Source organism: Rhamphochromis longiceps, linkage group LG17, assembly GCF_057381845.1.
Source record: "Rhamphochromis longiceps isolate RC_006_pf linkage group LG17, R_longiceps_female_GT1.1, whole genome shotgun sequence".
Classification (NCBI taxonomy): Eukaryota; Metazoa; Chordata; class Actinopteri; order Cichliformes; family Cichlidae; genus Rhamphochromis; species Rhamphochromis longiceps.
In genome coordinates this window covers 3,735,029-3,755,306 of record NC_140573.1, presented here as the reverse complement: position 1 = coordinate 3,755,306, position 20,278 = coordinate 3,735,029, and the positions used below count along the sequence as shown (strand labels likewise).

The 20,278-nt window shown below is 39.4% G+C and overlaps 1 protein-coding gene across 5 annotated transcripts in view; it reads left to right on the top strand.

Annotated features, from left to right (window-relative positions):
* osbpl8 (oxysterol binding protein-like 8) overlaps nucleotides 1-20,278 on the top strand; it is a 98,086-nt gene that overhangs the window by 21,413 nt on the left and 56,395 nt on the right. For all 5 annotated transcript variants that reach the window (XM_085387827.1, XM_085387826.1, XM_085387821.1 and 2 more), the window contains one exon: nucleotides 11,906-12,000. Coding sequence is in view for 4 of the 5 variants with exons in the window: in XM_085387826.1 (XP_085243952.1) it covers nucleotides 11,959-12,000 (42 nt within the window). In the remaining variant the exon portion in view is untranslated. The remainder of the gene's footprint in view (nucleotides 1-11,905; nucleotides 12,001-20,278) is intronic.

Here is a 20,278-nt window from a genome sequence, read left to right as displayed (position 1 = left end):
TACAGGGCTGAGGTATGGTTTTTGCACATGTAGAATCGTCATGACCTCAGCTCTGACCTGACTGTTCTTCCCTCAGGAAGCACACAGCTGGGTGCTTTTGTGAGCAGCTTGTTCCCCCCACAGCTGGACCAGTACACTCAAACACACACACATCCTGCATGCTGTGCATACACTTTTAGTACCCAGAGCACTGAGACGTTAATCTTAAAATATCCAAACCAACTGTGTTATTTCTCTGTGTCCACGAGATTCCCACAGAATTCTTCCAAAATTAGCAAACACCAGGGCAGAGCTTTTGGGGTTCAGACATATGAAAGGCTGGTGTATAAACACAACATAAGGGCAAGACTGGGAAGATTTATTTTAATGCGATGAGACACAAGATTGTATTACCTGTGAGGGGCTTCTGGGTGAAAGCTGAATCCACTTAGCCAGGAAATTAGAAGAACAATTGTGAAGTCATTATAGCCAGCTCTGGTGATCCGTGTGGGTCTTTTGTAGTGTAGTTTTGCTCTGGAAATACCCAGTCAAATATGAATGAGTGTTTATTGTTAACCATAATGCTCTTTTTTTTTTTATTTCCAAAGGGTGTTATCAATTGCTAAAGACAAAAATGCACCTAGCACATGAGTACAACTAAAGAACATGAACACCAATGTTGTTTCTCCATTCGACAAATGGCATGTTCAAAAATGACCTGACACCCAAAGTATCAACGTGAAGATGAGACTGGTGTCAAAATGCAGGTAAAAAGTAGCCACATATAACACAGGGGGACAGGAGAAACCTGAACGTTTACCCAAAGTGTAGTTTTCTTTTAAAGTTTAAAATATTGAAATATCTGGTAACAAAAGAAAGATGTTAGATGTTGAATTAATGCATTTTTCCTATTATTGTTGTCACACATACACTCTACCAAAGCTGAACAATATCAGCTCAAAATAAATGCAACTGTGAATCTTTTCGTCTAAAGATCAAGCTCAACTTGAACAACTAATGGTGAATATTACTGACATCTTTCATCACTATGACACTCACCTATTTCAGTGTTGTGGTAAAATGAAAGGATATTAGAATGAAATTCTGGCTTGTGTACACCAGTCACTTGATATTACTAAGTTAATCACCCCTGTCAACATGTCCTTCACGGTGGCTGTTGGTAACATTAGATTACACAGTGGAGTTGTTGACTTACCTCAACACTGCTTACCCAAAGTGAAAGGCTTGGTAATAGGAGTATCACTTTACCGGAGGTTTGAGCTTCTCTTGTCACTCACACATGGGGCAGCAGATGTTGATGTGGATAACGAAAAATATTTTCAACCACTATGATTTGTTAACTGCTGGGTTTCTTTTTATTCGTAAGTATAGAACTATGAAACCTATAAAATGATTTCTTGGCATCTTCCCCAAGAGGAACATTTTTTAAAATGCTGCTGTCCGGGTCCTTTTCCTTTGCTGTTTGTAGGTGACTTTCTTTTTTCAGAATTTGCTATTTTCAATAACACAGCTGTAATAACACCAATACAAGTTATTATAAATAATGTCACTCGTGGCTTCAGGAACAGGGAGAAATTACTGAACAATTTGAAGCTGCATCTTCTTCTAATTCTAGCATTTGTTGCTTTAGATAATTTCCTTAGTGATGAATACAATATTCTGATTCTGTTGACTTTTTCACTTGGCAGCTTTACTGTAGGGGTACATGGTGCTATCTAATGTGTGTAGCAAGGTTTTTCATATGAAGAGCATATATAATAATAATGATAATGATGATTAGGGCTGTGCGATATGACCAAAATCTCATCTCCCGATATATCGTCCCAATAAATCACAAAAATGTAACATTTTCTGTAAATTCTGTGAATCTCGGGCAGCTCGACTTGATGAAGTGTTTCCAGCTGGACGTCGTGTAGCTGGAGTCGAGTGTTTCAACCGATCCATAAAACGATGCATTTTTAGACATAAGTTGTAACGGACGCCGTTTTCTTTGTGAGTATTTATTACACAGCGTGCTGCGGGGAGAAGCCTGTTCTAACGTTTGAGTCTAAGGTTTATTTTTAAGCACCTGACGGCTCTTTTTTGCTTCTCATCCATAAACACTGCATACTCTTTCACGTGATTCAGTTTATTTTGAAAAGTCTCAACAGGATCTTGAGCTTTATTGTGAAAGGTTTATGTGGAAATTAAACAAGCGGACAGGCGATGGTGTTACCGTCGTTGTTGCTAACGACAACGCATAAAAACAGGTGCTTGTCTGTCCGCTTAATATAGTGTGGTTATATTAAATATAAGAGAAAGAGAGAACTTTAAGAAATTAATATAGCCACTACAGTGACCATCAAAACCATGATTGCCGTAAACAGTTTATTTTATGACACCACGAAACAAATGATAGCGTAAAATGATACGATAGATGTTTTTATATCGTCATCCGATATATATCGTTATATCGAACGGCCCTAATAATAATAATAATAATAATAATAATAATAAACGTAGAAGCCACCTGCTGGATAGTGAATGTTCATGAGTCAGACTGGGTGTACCTGTGATTTTGTGTATTTGCTTTTCAGTTGATTCAGATGCACTTCTTACACAGGTATTTTTAATACTTTGGTATTAAGTATTGTGACCCTTGAGTATATTTAAGTCACATGCAGCAGTCGTAGCTTCCGTAGAGCGGACTCTTCTTCTCTGTCATTGCACTCGCACGCACAGAGGAAGCTCTCACTGCTGCTCTGCTGCTGACACCGGCAGCCCTGCAGCACTAGCCTACATTTCAGAGCAAGACGGAGAGAAATATGGTGATGTCACCTCCATGTCTCTCTCTCTCTGCCTCTCTCTCTCCGTCTCTGAGAAGCTGTGTTGTGAATGCGATGGTGCTTTCTGCTGCGCGAGCCGCATGAGGTAGGTCCTCCATTCAGCTCCGCTGTTGTCGTGTAGCACACGTGCATGCTGCATCGGTGTGGTTCCCTGTGTGCTTGTTCAGAATTCAGATTCAGAACAAGCACACCGATTGTCCGTTTCAGTTTACCTGCATGTCACGAGGATAAATGTATTCTGTTATGTTCCTGCGTGTATTAACCTCATCTCGTTATCTCTGTATATGTAGAATGGCTCTGTTAAAATCAGATTCTGATGTACTGAGGTCACATCTCACTACAGCTTGATGACGTGGTCTGATACCAGCTAGTTTCTCAGAATTTGTCCAGTTTCAGAATAGAGGTAGCTGATGATTTTCCACGTTTAGATGAAGCTGCTGATAGCAGCGATCGTGCAGAAACAATGATTAGGATCTTCAGGTTGCACTTTTTTTTTTCTTCTTTAAAGGTTATTCTAGGGTCACAAGGTTATCACTCATCTCTGTAGCCTCTGCACTTCCCCAGTGATGTCTGTTCCCTAGTGATCCTTCCATATATACTGTAGAATGATTGCAACCTTAAGCTGAATGTGCCGGCATCTCTGCCTCATATCATCTCTCCTGTTTCTGTTATGCAAGAGGTATCGCACACAAACAGACACACATTATTTGACTGAAGCTGCATGCGTCATACACATTTTTTGTGCAGCTCAGTAGTGGATTCGTGGCTCTGTTCTCTCTGTGATTTTTCTCCCTGTCTCTGTAGCAGGGATGGTTTATTCTGCCTATTATGAGCCAGACTGAGGCAGCCGCAGTGTTTCTCCCATAATCACACTTAACGCTGTGAGGTCACCACAGTCTCCTTGACACTCTAGGAGCATTCTTTAGCATTCCCATCCACATGCTGCTGTTACAGAGCAGATAAATCTATACTACTGATGCTGAGTCTCCTTGTTGTATCCAGAAGCCTTTTATTCATGCAAGGACACACACTTGATGATGGTGCTTCACGTTTTTCTCCCACGAGTAATTGCGATGATTATAGAAAGAAAAAAAGTCTGGAGTGAAGTTACAGCTCTGGATGCTCTGAATACTAGCTGTGATGGAGTGGCTGGTATTTTCACCTCATGAGTCTGTGTGTGTGAGGCACTTTGGCATAAATCGGATTATGTCTGTTCATCTATTGAAAGATTCAGGTTGGCTTTAAAGATATTTATTTTAACAATCTAGAGAGCATCCTCTCTTTGCACATTTGTCTGTCCTAACATGCAACCCACTGCACCCATGGTATCACAGACTACTATCTTAACATAAAGGTAAAGCAAATGCAAATTAACTTAATGGACCTTATAACTCAGTAGTGCTGCTACTGCAAACTCAGAACTTGTCCTTTTGAGGGACAAACGCAGACTGTGTCAGACAAATGGGTATTAAAGTTGACATCGGTGACACAAACTGTTTAACAGAAACTGAAAGTGCATACCGAGACTCTTTAAAGACAAGTAGTTACTCGACACGCATCATATTATTTTGAGCTGTCTGAGGGGAGGGTGATCTAAAATCTGAAATAAACTGAAGAATATTTTTAGCCAGGTCTTCCTAGTGAGTCAACCTGAGGTGTAAACACCATTTTCCTGTCTTTTTCTTCGTTGTTAGATCAGCTTGCGCATCCTTTAGAGTCGAACCTTTAAAAGAGTTTAAACTACTCAAATGTGGACACAGAGGTGCTATTTAAAGGCTTCTTATATTTATAAGATTGGTTTTGTTTATGGATAAGATTTAATCTGTGCTACAGGAAAGGCTGACAGATATTTATTGGTGCAAAGTTACTATTAGTTTCATAGCCCAATACAGATGCTGCTTTTTATCTTTCATTCTCTGTATTTTCACAGGTACACTGTCAGAATTTTAAGTACTTCTGTTCTCACTAAGGGGAAGAACAATGACAGAGTGAAGTGCTGGATTCTCATTTGCCTGTGCCTACATGTTTAATGTTAGTCACTCTTTGGCCTACATGATTTTATTCTCTTTCAGTCTGACACAGACTTGGGCTATTTTAGCTTTAAAAAGCTGATGTGTGCAGAGTTCAACATGTCTGTACTGAATGATTTCTCAGTAGTGTGGAGTCCTTCTACTACTGTGAAGCAGCAATTAGTGTGTAATATTGTAATAAAGGGTGCATTCAAATTTATATAGTATAATATAATAATATAGGTTCACTGAGATTAAGACACTGGATCCAATAACAGTTGAGCAGCTGGATGACTTTTATTAGCAATTGCTGGTTGTTTGGATGCCTTAGCCAAATGATGTACATGGCACCTGTGGAGTCGGTGCAGGTGCCAGTAGTTTATTTAGATGAATCGGTGATTTCGGTGCATACACAGGATTCGTACAGGAAACATCTAAACAATAAGAAATTGTACTTTACTCAAAGCTGGTAGCCTGCTAGAGGTTTCATTTCTTATCAACCTATGATACTAAGACTCGCGCTATTGCAGTCTAACCGATATAGGGTTTTTAATCCCGATACCGATATTTGGTGGTTTAACAGTATATTTGCAGATATCTTTTTTCCCTTCCATATTCAAGAAATGTAAACTCCCCTGACATTTATTGTGCGCCATTCTTTACTTACTTATTTAGTCTTTGCCCAACTCTGTTGTTGTGTTTGTAGAGTTTCGAGCATAGGTCTCGTCTACAGGAGACCTACAGACCAAACTGTGTATCAACACTGTTTTTGCTGTCAGTAATGTAGTTTTCCGATTTTCATTTACTGGTTGATAAATTCCAATACCGACAGACTGGTTTAATATTGGTGGATTGTGCGGGTAAATTGGACTCTCCTAAATCGTTGCCCCCCCCCCCACCCTCTCCATTTCACAATTATACCATTTTGTTGGCAATAACAGTATTGTAGTAAAAGATTTTAATTATTTACCCCTATTCGTAATGTTAGACTAATTTGTATTTTATTGTTGTATTTCTGCTAAATTAGGCTTTATTGTAAAGCTGAAATATGTTTTGCAGCTCGATATCGATTTGTTTGCTCAGTTATTGCTCAAAAATGTCTTTCTTAAAAATAAAGGTTGACAGCCTCCCCAGTCTGGTCCAGAAATACTATAACTGGTTTAATTATTCAGATTTATTATTGTGCAATATGAGTTAACAGCTGAGTCTACGATGTTACACAGGCCTCATCACTTTCTGGGATGGCAGATGACAATATTTGCCATCCCAGAAATGACATCTGCCATTTTTCTTATTTTCCTCCTCCTTTTTTCATGGATTAGTATTTTTCCTTTTTATATGTATTTTATATTCTGAATAATTTAATCTTTGAGCATTTAAATAATAAGGTTTTGATAAAGCATTACTATCATGAACAAACGGTGAATCCAATTTTTTTTTTTAAATAATGGAGCGATTAAACCCATCATCAAAAAACTGAATATACCATACCATACCACCTTTATTTATAAAGCACTTTAACATAAAACCAGAGTTCACAAAGTGCTGTACATGCTAAAAGCATAAGTAAAGAAAATTAAAATATGAAAACTTTTTGTTCTGTGGTTTGCTGTTTGAATTCTGAAATATCAGCACCCAACTTATGACATAGTCACATGGTTTCTCTCAGCTAGCATGGTAGACTTGTATGAGTCACTTAACCATTGGCATTCATTTTCCAAGTATTCAGCAGTGACAGCAGTGTAAATGTGCCTCCCCAGATGTCAGAGAGCTGTCTCACCTTTGGACAGTGGACAGCAACATCAATACAACCAGCTTAGCTTTGGGACATTGGGATTGGAAATTTACACCAAAGGTCACACGGTGCAATGTTTAGAAATTAAAGAAGCAAAAGAAGCGGTAGTGAAAAATATGACTTGTTTGGAAGAACTGCTAGACGAAAGCCTCTGCTCTCTAAAACGAAGATGGCAGCACTGCTTAGGTTTGCAAGGTTGAATCTGGACAACCAGACGAGATGAGTAGAGATGTTTTGCCACCACAGCAAAAACTGAACACAGCACATCAGCACAAATGTCTGATGCCAACTGCCTAGCATGTTGACCACGGGTAATGATTGGGATTTGTTTTGCAGCCACAGGACCAGGGCACCTTGCAGTTATTGAGTTTACCATGAACTCTAGTATTCTAGAGTCAAATGAGACTATCATGCAAACACAGCAGCAAATCTACAAGATAAGAACTAGGAAAGAAACGATTCAAGAACAGGACTGCATAGTCTTTTGAAAATGTTCTTTTTCCCATGACTGTACCGTCATATCAACTGTATGAGGGACACATCCAACTATGAAGGACATCAGTGGTATTTCATCCTAGTGATTTTCTTTAAGAACCTCATCATATTGGAAGTACCTTGTAAAACCAACAGTTAGCCTCTGTAGTGTTTGAAAATATGCAACACTATCATTTTTGGGGGGTCTGTGGGGAAAAAAAGCCCAACCCTGCTTGTATTTCTGGCTTTGTTTTGGGGCCCGCTGCCAAGCCACAATTTTAGGATTCCCTCTGTGTTTGCCCTCTATCTTTGGCAATGATGCATAGCTCCTTGCTCACAGACTGCTGTGGTCCAACTGAAACAAGTGCCAGCAAACGATATGACGGTCAGTGTTGACATTGTGGAGGACTATAAATACCTTGGAGTACACATTGACAATAAACTGGACTGGGCTAAAAACACCACAGCACTTTACAGGAAGGGCCAGAGTCGTCTCTATTTTTTGAGGCGACTGAGGTCCTTCAACATCTGCCAGAAAATGCTGAGGATTTTCTATGAGTCTGTGGTGGCCAGTGCGATCCTCTATGCTGTTGCATGCTGGGGGAGCAGGCTGAGGGTCGCAGATGCCAACAGACTTAATAAACTGATCCGTAAGGCCAGCAATGTTGTGGGGATGGAGCTGGACTCCCTCAAGGTGGTGTCGGAGAGGCGGATGCTGTCCAAGATAAAGACAATGTTGGATAACACCTCCCACCCACTCCATGACATGTTGGTCAGTCACAGGAGCTCGTTCAGTGAGAGACTGAGATTACCGAAAAGCACCACTGAACGACACAGGAAATCATTCCTGCCTGTGGCCATCTCCCTGTACAACGCATCCACTTAACACACTGTTTGCTGCTACAACTACACATGTTTCTTTTCCAAATATTTATTTATAAGTGACTTATGTATGTATGTATGTATATATATGTATATATTGTACTATTCTTAGTTAGCGTATTGTCTGTCTTGTCTTAATGTTGGTTTAAAATGGAGCACTGTAACAAAAAATAATTTCCCCCAGGGATCAATAAAGTATTCTGATTCTGATTCTGAAGTCCAGAAAATAGAAGCAGAAGATTAAGTTCCTGTCATTGGCGTGCCTTCTGTTTTATTAATTGACTCTAATAAATCTGCAATTTGACATGCTGTTAACTGAAGATAATAATAATTATCAGGCAGTAAGTAATACTGTTAACAAGTATTGTTAGCAGAAAGAATACTAATGCAAAGTTGAAATTGGATGGGGATTCTTTATAGTGCCAGCTTTTACATAGCCATGAGTAGCCATGCACTGAGTGCCACAGTGCAAAGTCTCCCGTTGTCCACTTTCACCAGGTTACTCTAGGTACAGGGACTTGCTCATATTTAACAATATGGCTTCCTTATTCCAGCAAACTCACCATATAAAAAAACAAAACAAAAAGTAGTTAGTATAATGATGTATTACGTGGCCCAACATGAACAAATCTAGGGCAAATAAAAAGCTATTGTTTATTTAATAATCCCAAGATGGGCTAGGCGTATGTTGAATTGAGAATGTATCAACTGAAAATGTAAGTCAGTGTCAAAATGCCAACTGTATTTGACATTTTATGTACCCCAGAGGGAAATTTTGTCACCATTCCTGTTACTGCTTCAGACTATGTAATAGCAGTAAGTGTTAGCAATCATCACAATAGAGAAAAAACCCTCCTACACACTGCTATAGAACATTCTGATATTTCTAATAATTCTTCCTACCTCAGCTGCTGCTCCCAGCTGAGTCATGTGCTGATTTCTAAAGCTGACTTTGACAACGAGTGGAAAGCATCTGTCTCAGCTTGATGGGTCCTTGAGAATTGAGGCCACATGAAGTGTGTGTGCTGGCTGGAACTGAGGCTGTCGAAGCATTGGAGCGTCTCATTGGTTGAACGACTGGTGGTGGGATTTAATGACCGTGTTGTACTCTGGCTGTTTTCTTGTCCTCGGTCTGATATTGGGTACTATTTGCGTTTCCTTGACTCCTTCCTTCCTGGTACTTTTTTCATCTCTCCTCTTGGCACCTTCATAAGGAAACGTGGTTTAAAATTGGCAGCCGCTCACTTGACTTTGCCAAAATGTTAGTAGGAAAAAGCACTTTTTTTAGTCTGTGATTATTTATCTAAAACTGCTGGCTTATGTGGGGAAGTGGTTAATTGGGTCAAATAAAATTGTATTCTATGCTTATGATATTACCTGTAATGAAGCAGTGCACCACCTTTTGAAAGCCTTTGGGATTTCCTGAACATTTCCTACACACAATTCTGTTTCTCACTAATCTGGCTCACTAACATTGGGCTTGAAACTGTCCTTTTATGTCCTCAGAAGGCATTTGTTCCACACTTTTGAGCTTTGATTGTTCTTGATGAATGGTCTGATTACTGTTCTCAGGCAGGGACACATCAAATTGTAATCTTTAACCTTTATATATCCAGTTAAGAATGTGATCAGACAGTTTTCTCAATAAATAAATAAATCACTCACAGACTGTATAACTGGTTGTAACTATGGATGATGTCACCCACTGGCTATTGGAACAATATAAAACCCAGAATTGTAAGAGATGGTTGGTGCTGTCTGTCCTGGGACATTCTGAATAGCGGGTGTGTGCGATGACGTTTCATGTGCTGCTGCTAAAAATCTGCAGTACATCCTGTACAAAATGGATTTGACTGCAGATGTCCACATATGGAGATTTAATTAAAAATTCTGTCATATGTCATTTTGGGGGGAAATTTTATGAATAAAATATATTTGAGTCTTTTCCCCCTATATTTTGATGACCTCTTCCCTATATACTGATACCTCAGTATATATCAATAAAATGTGGTTTGATAATCATTAAAATAGTTTTGGCATCTTTCCATAGGTTGCTGCATAGGCAGAGACCACCCTCACTAACCTCTGATACAAACTCAGTCATTTTGTTCTGTATTCTGGTCTGAAATATGCCAAAAAGTAAACAGATAATGAAGCAAACTTTGTGAAAACTCTATCAGTTCTTATTAACGAAGGAATCATTTCTAAAATGACCATCAGCCTATAAAGAGGGCTATGCTTCAGAAAAACGTGTGTCCCACTGGCCATAGTGTGTTCAGGTGTTCTTTCAGGTGGGGCCAACAGATTCATAACATTAACATATCAACATAAAACGGCAATCGGTGTAAGTGACTGATATTTTAAAAAAAAAGAAAAAAAAATCATCTCCCCAAAAGCGTGGTGTAATTAACCAGATGGTCTCGCTTGTTCAGGAACTGATGTTCAGGATTTAACGAACAGTAGCATCACAGCTGAATACAATGGAGCAAGACTTTATTATTATTGTTTTTAAATATTTTGCATGGATACAGTGACAAAGTGGAAAGCAAACCGATATCAAGGTTTTCCATTTAGGGATGAATTGCAGATGAGAGTTAGTTAGACAAGTCCATATTAATTACATTTTTTTTATTAATGTCATTAAAAATGTCAGTGTTGCATCTAGTCATGTGATCTACTACAACAATTTCTGAAAAATATTTCACTGCTACAGCAGTTGTTGACCTCATCAATCGCATATTTATTTTGGGTGGATAAGTATAGATACTTATTGTTGATACTTTTTACCTCTAAATGAGTTAAATGCTAAAAAAATATAAAAAAAAATAAAACCACCCACACAAACACTTTAACCCACTCCCACCACTTTAAATATCAGGATTGGGTGTCATAGAAATCAATGATAACAATGTTGTCATGATACTACTATTCTGCAATGTGCAATACAAAGCAAGTCAATCATGCACGATGCAGTACACTAATTGTGGAATGAACAAGAATAAATAACCCTACAAATAAACAACAGAATCATACATTATTCACACAGTTTGATATCAGTTTTTTTTACGTAAATAATGTCTGTGCAAGTTAGCTAACTTCTATTCACATCCTCATTAATTTCATAAGAAGGGTTGATGTAGAGACGTGGTCTAGAAATTTAGAAACACTCATACGTTCCAGCAAATCTATTCAAATCATGTGCCACTGTTATTTGTAACATTTCACAATATTTTGCCAAATCAATATTTTGCCCCACTCCTTGACAAATATATAAGCAGTAGCAAGTTTCTGTAAATCCAAAGAGTACATTACAACACTTACTCTACTGATGTACCCTTGAGTAAATCCCCATCTGGTCCAGTGGAGCAGCTAAGTGGTAACCAGCACAACCTTCCCCTGGATAGATTAAGATTAAAAACAATGCCACGCTCCAACACTTCTATAGGGAAAACAAGCTCAAGGCAGACAGAAAAAGACGTATTGAAAGGATGAATTTTTCAGGGCTCTCTGGGGAAGGGAACTGAAAGAAAAGCTAATCCTCCATCCTCCCCCACGTGCGTTGGAAACGGGCTGTTTATTGAAGGCCTGGAGATATAGCACCCTTGTTTGGGTGGAAAGGGCAATGGTGGATGGTGAGGAGGTTTCTGATTCATTAGAATACAATGGCAAAAATAAGAGAGAGCCTTTGTTCTGCTTCTATATGGCCATCACAACCAGGTTTTTCTCACTTGTAAAAAAATGAGTAGGCATAATGCGGAAAATAAGTCCAATCTTGAAACTAGACTTCCCACATAAGGTGAAAGGACACTTTGAGAAACATGCAAATGAAGGAAAGAAATAACTTTTTAAACTCCCAAATGAATTTTAGTCACATGTCCACATTAGTCCTCCTGTCTCTGATCTCATCTTCTTCTTCACAGATATGCAGTCTTCAGAGCAGCACTGACAGGCCTAACTCTGGTTTGACACAACCATGGAGTCCTCTGAGTCCCAGCAGGAACCTGAGAAAACTTTGGTAAGTCATAATGCATAAGTGGGTACTTTTCTGGGTAGGCATGTGTTTTTAACATTTTAAGCGAAATTTCTAATGTGATTTATTATCCAAAAATATAAATAAGGACAATAAAGTATGTAAAAGTGCTATATTTTCAGACATTGTGGCAAGCAACTGACACACCCAAGATTACAAATCTGGCAAGTGACCTTAACTTTAAGCTTCACTGTTTTTTTGGCCTATGTGACAGAAAGTACAATTTACACTTAGCATAAGGTGCTAATATTACCAGCCTGCCACAGACTTTTCAGGCTCAACAAAACTGACACTTGATTAAAGGTCATACAGATATGAGTCATTAAAATGTCCTCAACAAACAGAAATCATGATTTCAGCTACTGAAAAGGAAAAGGGTACGGTCATCTGCAGTTCTTGTTCTTTGTTGTGTGCTGCAATGTAAAGCTGTTGCAACTTCCTGTTGGGCGTTCCTTGTTGAAAGTAGCAAAGTAAAAATCCAGCTTTAAAGTTGAGAAGAAAAGATGTTTATGTCTATAGTTTCATTTGTTCTACTCCTAACAGAGCACACAGCGGGTCTACATTCAGAAATGTAGTTAATAAAATAAAAAGCTGGAAAGCAGTGGCAGCGTGTAACATATAAACTTCAAGTTAGATGTTCTTTGGAGGAGAGATTTTAGGACATTAGAAAAGTACTACGAGCCACACATCATCAGGTTCATCTAAACATTAGATGTTAAAGTATAAATGCATCCAGGGAGACGTTAAGTTTAAGTTCTTTGTAAAATGTGTGTGGTTCAAAGCACATGAAAGCCAGCACTGTGTTTGCTTGTCAAGTGCCAAAGGATTTAAGCTGTTTGGTTGGCAAACAGCTGTTTTTTAGATATTTTTCCCCCAAAGATGTTGCGCACTAAGCAGTAATTCTATTATATTTTATATGTTACACAGTAATTGTGTTATTTATGGTGAGCTGCATGAAATTGAATCCAGTTCCAATAGTTTCTGAAATGTTTAAGATGAGGCAAGTTCTTTTGTACTGTGGGAAGCTGTGACAGCCACACTCTGTTATTGCAGTGTGAAACTCAATTCATATACAATCGTGTCAAAGGGGAACCCCAGTCCATTTGTTCTTGATGATTGGACTCAAATATGGCAAGGGTGACAAGGCATGGAGTGCTGACACGCTTTCATTACAAAAAAAACAGAGCCTACAGGTGGTGTGCTGGGTGCAGATGTTGAAGATCAAACGTGCTCTCATCTGAGGATACAGTCATGAAGCGCTCAGAACACATCATCGTCCACGATATGTTGTGTGTATATTAATGCATGTGTGCCTTGAAACATTATCATGCTATTTGCTGGGCCTTTTAAAACTGCAGCTTTAGTTAACGGACAGATGTTAGATCATCACAGTCCGGTAATCTATTAACTTCCTAGTAACTATTTTGAAAGCAGGGTGAAATCCAGTCACAGCCTGAAGAAATATATGCATATACATTTGTGTCATATGCATAAACATATTTTTGTTTGGTGTATTAGGATAAGATCATTGTTGATAGAGACAGTAAAAATCAATGAAAATTGTATCTCCATAATAGTGTCAGGTAGCTAGCGCGCCCCCCCCCCCCCCCCCCCCCCCCCCCGCTCTCATAAAACACCCCTTCTATCCTCTGTTCTCATTCTGCCCTTTCATTTCACCTTAGTCATAATCCTGAGCAGCCATTTTTGCAGCCAGTAGGAGGGCAATTATGATTGCAGATAACTGGGGTGACAAGAGTGGAGGCTATCTCTCCCACAGGCCTCCACATACAGTGAAACACAATGCCACTGAATGGGAGCGGAGCTAAAAGCCCTGCCTTACTTCTCTGATTCTTGCAAAGAGTGGGAGTGAGCTCTGATAACCTTCAGTCGCTGTTAGTAGCCCAAGCTAATTTCTCACAGCCTGTTTTAGGGACTGCATAATAAAACTGCTGATGCATAAATTAGTTTGAAAGCCATGTTTTAATATTGGCTTTGAACTGCTGTTCTTTAAAAAGTGAATTTTATTTAATGAATCTGTACTACTCTGGGATTTAGGCATAAACTTGCTTTGTTGAGCTTCTGGGGCTGCGTGTTATCACTTCATCACACATTATAAGTGACTACAGTGCCAGAATGGTGTGAGACTTAAACTGTGGGATGTACTTTGCTGCAGGCTCGTCCCGCTGTTTCCTGAAAAGGGTGCCTCCCAACCCCAGATGAAAGGCTCTGGGAAGCATGCCGGGTGTCTGCCGCTTCTCCCTTAACTCTGACATCCTCACAGTCAGGAGACACTTCAGGAATGTTTATGGCAGCCCACCCCCTCCTGTTTCAAACATCCACCGTCATCCAGTCTGCTGTCATTTACATTGTACATACTGAAATGAAAGCACTGGTGACCTGCTGGTCATAATAGGCAGCAGTGAAAAGGCACAACAACCATTATGCAGTTGAACAATGGGTTTGAGGTAGCTCAGAGGTAGAAGAAGAGAGTCTGTGGCTCAGAGATCACCAGCTAAGGTATTTGAAATGAATGAGAAAAAGCTCATTTATTTCATGGCCTTTTGCATGGCACCACTCCCCAATCCTCCCCCACAACTGAGCCTCTTAGTTGCCAATGAGAATGCACAATTTAGAAATTTAGGCCAACTCCAACATGAATGTTTAAAGAAAAAACCATCTCACCATTTTGTAAGGTAATAAGCAAAGATGTTTGAATTATGAACAATTAAATTTTGGAGACTCTCTTTAACTGACACTGGGTAAGGGGCAGTGTACCCCCTGGACTCATCTTTTCAGTCACCATCAGTGGTTTACACGGGGAGAGAGTAACATTAACCCTTTACAGCGCAGTTACAAAAGTGTCTGCTCCTCTTCTCTACATAAATAGTAAATTGCCTGTATCAACGTGAATATGTATGGATATAACTGCGGTCAAAATTGCTTCCACCCTGTTTCTTACTTTGATAATAAAAGTCTGCAGATGCTGTAAGCCCTTAGTGAACTCTTCTCATGCATGTCAGGAAGCCCTGCACAGTCGCTGAACCACTTTGATCTACTTTTGAGGGAGCAGGGTGTTCAGGGGAGAACTTGGTTAACATAGCACTAGCGCTGTCACATATACTGTGTGGCACATTATGTTGCACCAGCAAGTATGCGTCTCTTATCATGAACAGATAGTAACTGACTGCAATTAGTGAACATTAGTGTACCGATACTAGCTGCACAATGGAAACACTTTCCAGCTGTTTCTATATGTATGTATACGTTCAGATTTCCAGTTCTAGGTTATCCTGAAGCTTTTGACTGATTAAATTTCCTACCAGTCGGAAAAAAAAAAGCCTTTTGGTAAGTTAAGGGAATGAGCACCTATGTAAACAGCACCTTCAGTTGTTTAAACTTTCAGCTGTGAAAGTTGCCCACCACAGCCCTGACTTCAAATGCAAGTTCAAAGTCAGATTATGCTTCGTTCAGAACACTGTTCAGACTAATAGTCAGGAATATTTATTTTGCCCCAGGTATCGGCAAAATAAACAGAGCGGCTCTGATGAAAAGATTTCAACTAGCAGAGCTTATAGAGACTCTTTGTACCGAAATCCAAAATGCCACATAATGTCACAGGAGGAAGAAGCAACAGGAGGCTTCAAGGAACCAGAGGTGAAAATTGGCTTCAGGCTCCTCTTGGGGAGTGAGGAACTGAGGCTGCCTTACTTTGTAAGCATCACTGTGTAGATGAGGGTGGTGTTGACAGAGCAGAGGTGACAGCGTGGGCTGATTAAACACATTGTCACCACTAAAACAAACTGGTTAAAGTAAACAGGAAAAGCGAGCTCATCTTTCACAGCGTTGACCTCAGAAACTGAAACTGAAAGCTAGAAAAAAACAGTAACTTTGAAAAGATGATGTGGCAGCTGTAGCTGATTTCTAAACTGATAAAGCTTCCCTTCCTCTTTGCTGGTGTGCACACTGACAAACAGGTGAACACCACTGTTGGAGTATTGACTTCCTCAACTTGATTGTCTGCTCATGAGCTGTAGTTATGATGCTAGAAGAGTGGCAGCTGTCCTCGGAGTCCTGTGTAGTGTCACATATGATACATGGCACTTTTACAGATTGTTGTTGTTATGACCACTGAAGTGCAAATTATAGCCTTTGTTTTCAACAGACAAAGAACAAGTGAAGTGGAAAAACAATCAGAGGAACTGAAGGTTACTTATAAATAAGTGGTCTGCTACTGGTATAGCAGCCTTCTACTCAATTCTGAGCACTCAAAGTGCATATATATTTATATATATACATAAGCACTTTTATCTAACATTCACACACACTCACACTCCAATGGATGCATCAGGGCAAATCGTATAAGGGCCGTTGATCGATCTGCCGACCTTCCCATTGGTAGACGACCCATGCAAAGAAAAAATATCTCCCTATTGAGTATTCTAGATGCTGAATCAATGCTTGGGCTTAAAATTTGTTAGCAGTAGATTCACAGAGTTCATTAGAGTTAAATGAATACATTATTTTTGGGTCTGTGTTTCCACAAGCCCCGCTAATGCTAGTGACTTATTCATCATGAAGAAAACAAGACAGTCGATCGATCGATTACTTGCGCAAGGGAGGCCTCGTCTGTGTCCACCACGAAAATGACCCCGACGGCGGCCTTCTCTCACTGCCTTTTATTGAGAGACAGTTCACACAAAACACATCACAGCAAAGCAACGGCCGCATGGTTCTAAGACGAGGCATTGTATGTATATGTGTGAACTTCTGTACGAATGTGTGTGTGTGTGTGTGTTATGTGAGAATGTGTGTGTGCTTGTGTGTGTGTGTAAGAATGTGTGTGTGTTACCTCCTGCTGACCAAAGGGTCATAAAAGCAGGAGCAACATCACAAGAAGCAGATCTTCCAGATAGGATGCATCTGCAATAAAACATTACAGCCCCCCCCACCCAGAACCTTGAGAATCTGGGGGGAAGGACAGTGGAATTCCTTTCATCAGAGTTGGCAAGCATAAAATGACAACATTTAACAATTCACTCTAACAATTATACCCTTTTTTTTTTCAGTTTCTTGTGTGTCATATCGGTGTTTGAAGACATTTTTTTCGCATAGTTTTATGTGAAGCATTAACCAGTCTGTTTTTATACTGAGTTGAGTATTTTTCACTATGTCAGGCCTTCTTACGCAGTTTGCTGACAAACAGAGCTTTTCAGCAGAGTTTAGCAGTAAGTAGTAAGTTGTACTGAGGGCTGTTATTTCCTATATAGTCATTTCCTGAGTTCTTTAGCGAGTGGTTTGTGTCTGTGTTTGTCTAAGATCTGAATTTTGATAACACCGCTGAACATATACCACAGACTGCATGTAGTTTTGGAGCTACTATTACTCCTTAATCCTGTTCAAACGTTTTCTATTTTTGATGCAAACTGTCAGGTAAGAAGTAGCTTTGTTAGCATGAAGTAATGTAGTGTTCTGACAGGTTACAGAACCCCCCCCCCCCCCCCCCCCCCCAAAAAAAAGAAAAACAAAACAAAAAAACAAACAAAAAAACAAAAACAAGTAATAATTACAGGCTTGCTTGCATTTCATGTTAAGGAGTAGACTGAAACAGTAAAGCTAACTTCACAGTTTCACTGTGGGAAAAACCCAAACATTTAATATTTGAATTGTCACTACTATTTACATTAAAGGCTCCATAAAGAAGTTTCGCTAAGAGAAACATTGAAATGTTTGATTTCTACAAGTGCCACATATAGAGTCATCACCAATGGGAAACCTGATTTACATTCAAACCGATAACAATCGTGTCTTTACCCATAAAACTAATGTGTGTGAGTTTTTAAAAAAAGTTTTTAAAATTGTCATTAGAAAGCTCTGCTTCTTTTAAAAACGATCTCTGAACATTTCTTAAGAAAAAAAATGAGTAAAAAAACCCTGTAAAACCAGATTTCTTAAATGATATTAATGGGTTAACAGTGCAGCTCGTGTCTCTAGTATAAAGAGTGCTTTGTTTCTTCTTTGAGAAAACGCTGTCTGCAGATGAACTTTTTGGTCTAATTTTAATGGCCAGTGCAGCAAATGAGTTTTACGTGTCTGAGTGTGTTCGATAGAGCTGGTTGACTTTGTTCATGCTCTTTGCGTAAGACTCTGGTTGCTTCCACTATTTGAACTGCAAAGTGAGAGAAACAAGCGTTTTTTGTGAAGCTGAAAATAACTTTGAACCCTGACTTATGAATCACAGTCATCTCTCCCAGCAGGCTACATGCTGACTGCCTCCTTAAGACTACCAACATATACAATCAGCTACCTCTGTTATGACAGAGCTTTTTTTTAATTTTTTTTTATTCATGTGCACCACTTTTCTTTGAAAGGTTATTTCCAGATTTCGGAGCAGATGTATTCTTACTCTAATTTAGTCTTTTTCAGTTCCTCACATCTTTGGGTTAATAAGTTGCACGTCTCTCTCTCCTGGAAGACATTCACAGTGTGGCATCTGGTCTTTCACATAGAATGTGCCCTAAATAGTGCTGTATCAAATGTGAAGAAAAAGTTCAGTCCTTGGTTGCTTTTCAGTTCCACGTAGGTGACCGATCACTGTATTGGGCTGGTGTTAATTCAGAAATGCTTAGACACAGACTCACTTATCTTCCCTCAGAGAGGTATGTGGAGGAATGGGGAGAATTTCAACCACCGATCCAACCAGTCTTTGAGAGTTGGGTCCTGACAGGCTGGTAGTTATTGATACTATCTTAACACTAGTAAGCAACGCTGTCTTTTATTCTAAAAGCACAAGAATGATGCTCTGCACACTGTGTTAACATGTGTATGTAGCATCCATGCATTAAGTTTGTAGAGGTACAGAGAGTACAGAAAAAGGAAGAAGCCATCTTTTTTCTTTTTTCTTTAATTGTACAGCGACCTCCATCGATTTGCGGTTCAGTATTCGTGAATTCACCTATTCCTGGATTTTTCTGTGGAACATAACTCGGATAATTCGCCTATTTGCTGATTTTTTTTTTTTTTTTTTTAAATTTTCATAGAGCTAAAATGTTTGATAATTATTTTCATTAGGATGATCGTTTAAGATATATTTGGTGTTTGAACTGTTAAAATAGAAAGTTATAAACGTTTTTAGAGGGGGGAGTGGACTGTACTGATGACTGTAAAGTAGTAGTACCTGGGGTTGTAACACAAGTACTCTGAAGTCCTGTTAACTTAATTTGTAAATAATTAATAATAAATTCAAGATAATCAAAAGTAATTCAATTTTATGTTATTTTTAATATATTTAAGTAAACAGAAATTAGGTTTATTCAGCATATTATACAGTGGGGCAAAAAAGTATTTAGTCAGCCACCGATTGTGCAAGTTCCCCCACTTAAAATGATGACAGAGGTCAGTAATTTGCACCAGAGGTACACTTCAACTGTGAGAGACAGAATGTGAAAAAAAAATCCATGAATCCACATGGTAGGATTTGTAAAGAATTTATTTGTAAATTAGGGTGGAAAATAAGTATTTGGTCAATAACAAAAATACAACTCAATACTTTGTAACATAACCTTTGTTGGCAATAACAGAGGTCAAACGTTTACTTTACCAGGTTTGCACACACAGTAGTTGGTATTTTGGCCCATTCCTCCATGCAGATCTTCTCGAGAGCAGTGATGTTTTGGGGCTGTCGCCGAGCAACACGGACTTTCAACTCCCGCCACAGATTTTCTATGGGGTTGAGGTCTGGAGACTGGCTAGGCCACTCCAGGACTTTCAAATGCTTCTTACGGAGCCACTCCTTTGTTGCCCGGGCGGTGTGTTTTGGATCATTGTCATGTTGGAAGACCCAGCCTCGTTTCATCTTCAAAGTTCTCACTGATGGAAGGAGGTTTTGGCTCAAAATCTCACGATACATGGCCCCATTCATTCTGTCCTTAACACGGATCAGTCGTCCTGTCCCCTTGGCAGAAAAACAGCCCCATAGCATGATGTTTCCACCCCCATGCTTCACAGTAGGTATGGTGTTCTTGGGATGCAACTCAGTATTCTTCTTCCTCCAAACACGACGAGTTGAGTTTATACCAAAAAGTTCTACTTTGGTTTCATCTGACCACATGACATTCTCCCAATCCTCTGCTGTATCATCCATGTGCTCTCTGGCAAACTTCAGACGGGCCTGGACATGCACTGGCTTCAGCAGCGGAACACGTCTGGCACTGCGGGATTTGATTCCCTGCCGTTGTAGTGTGTTACTGATGGTGACCTTTGTTAC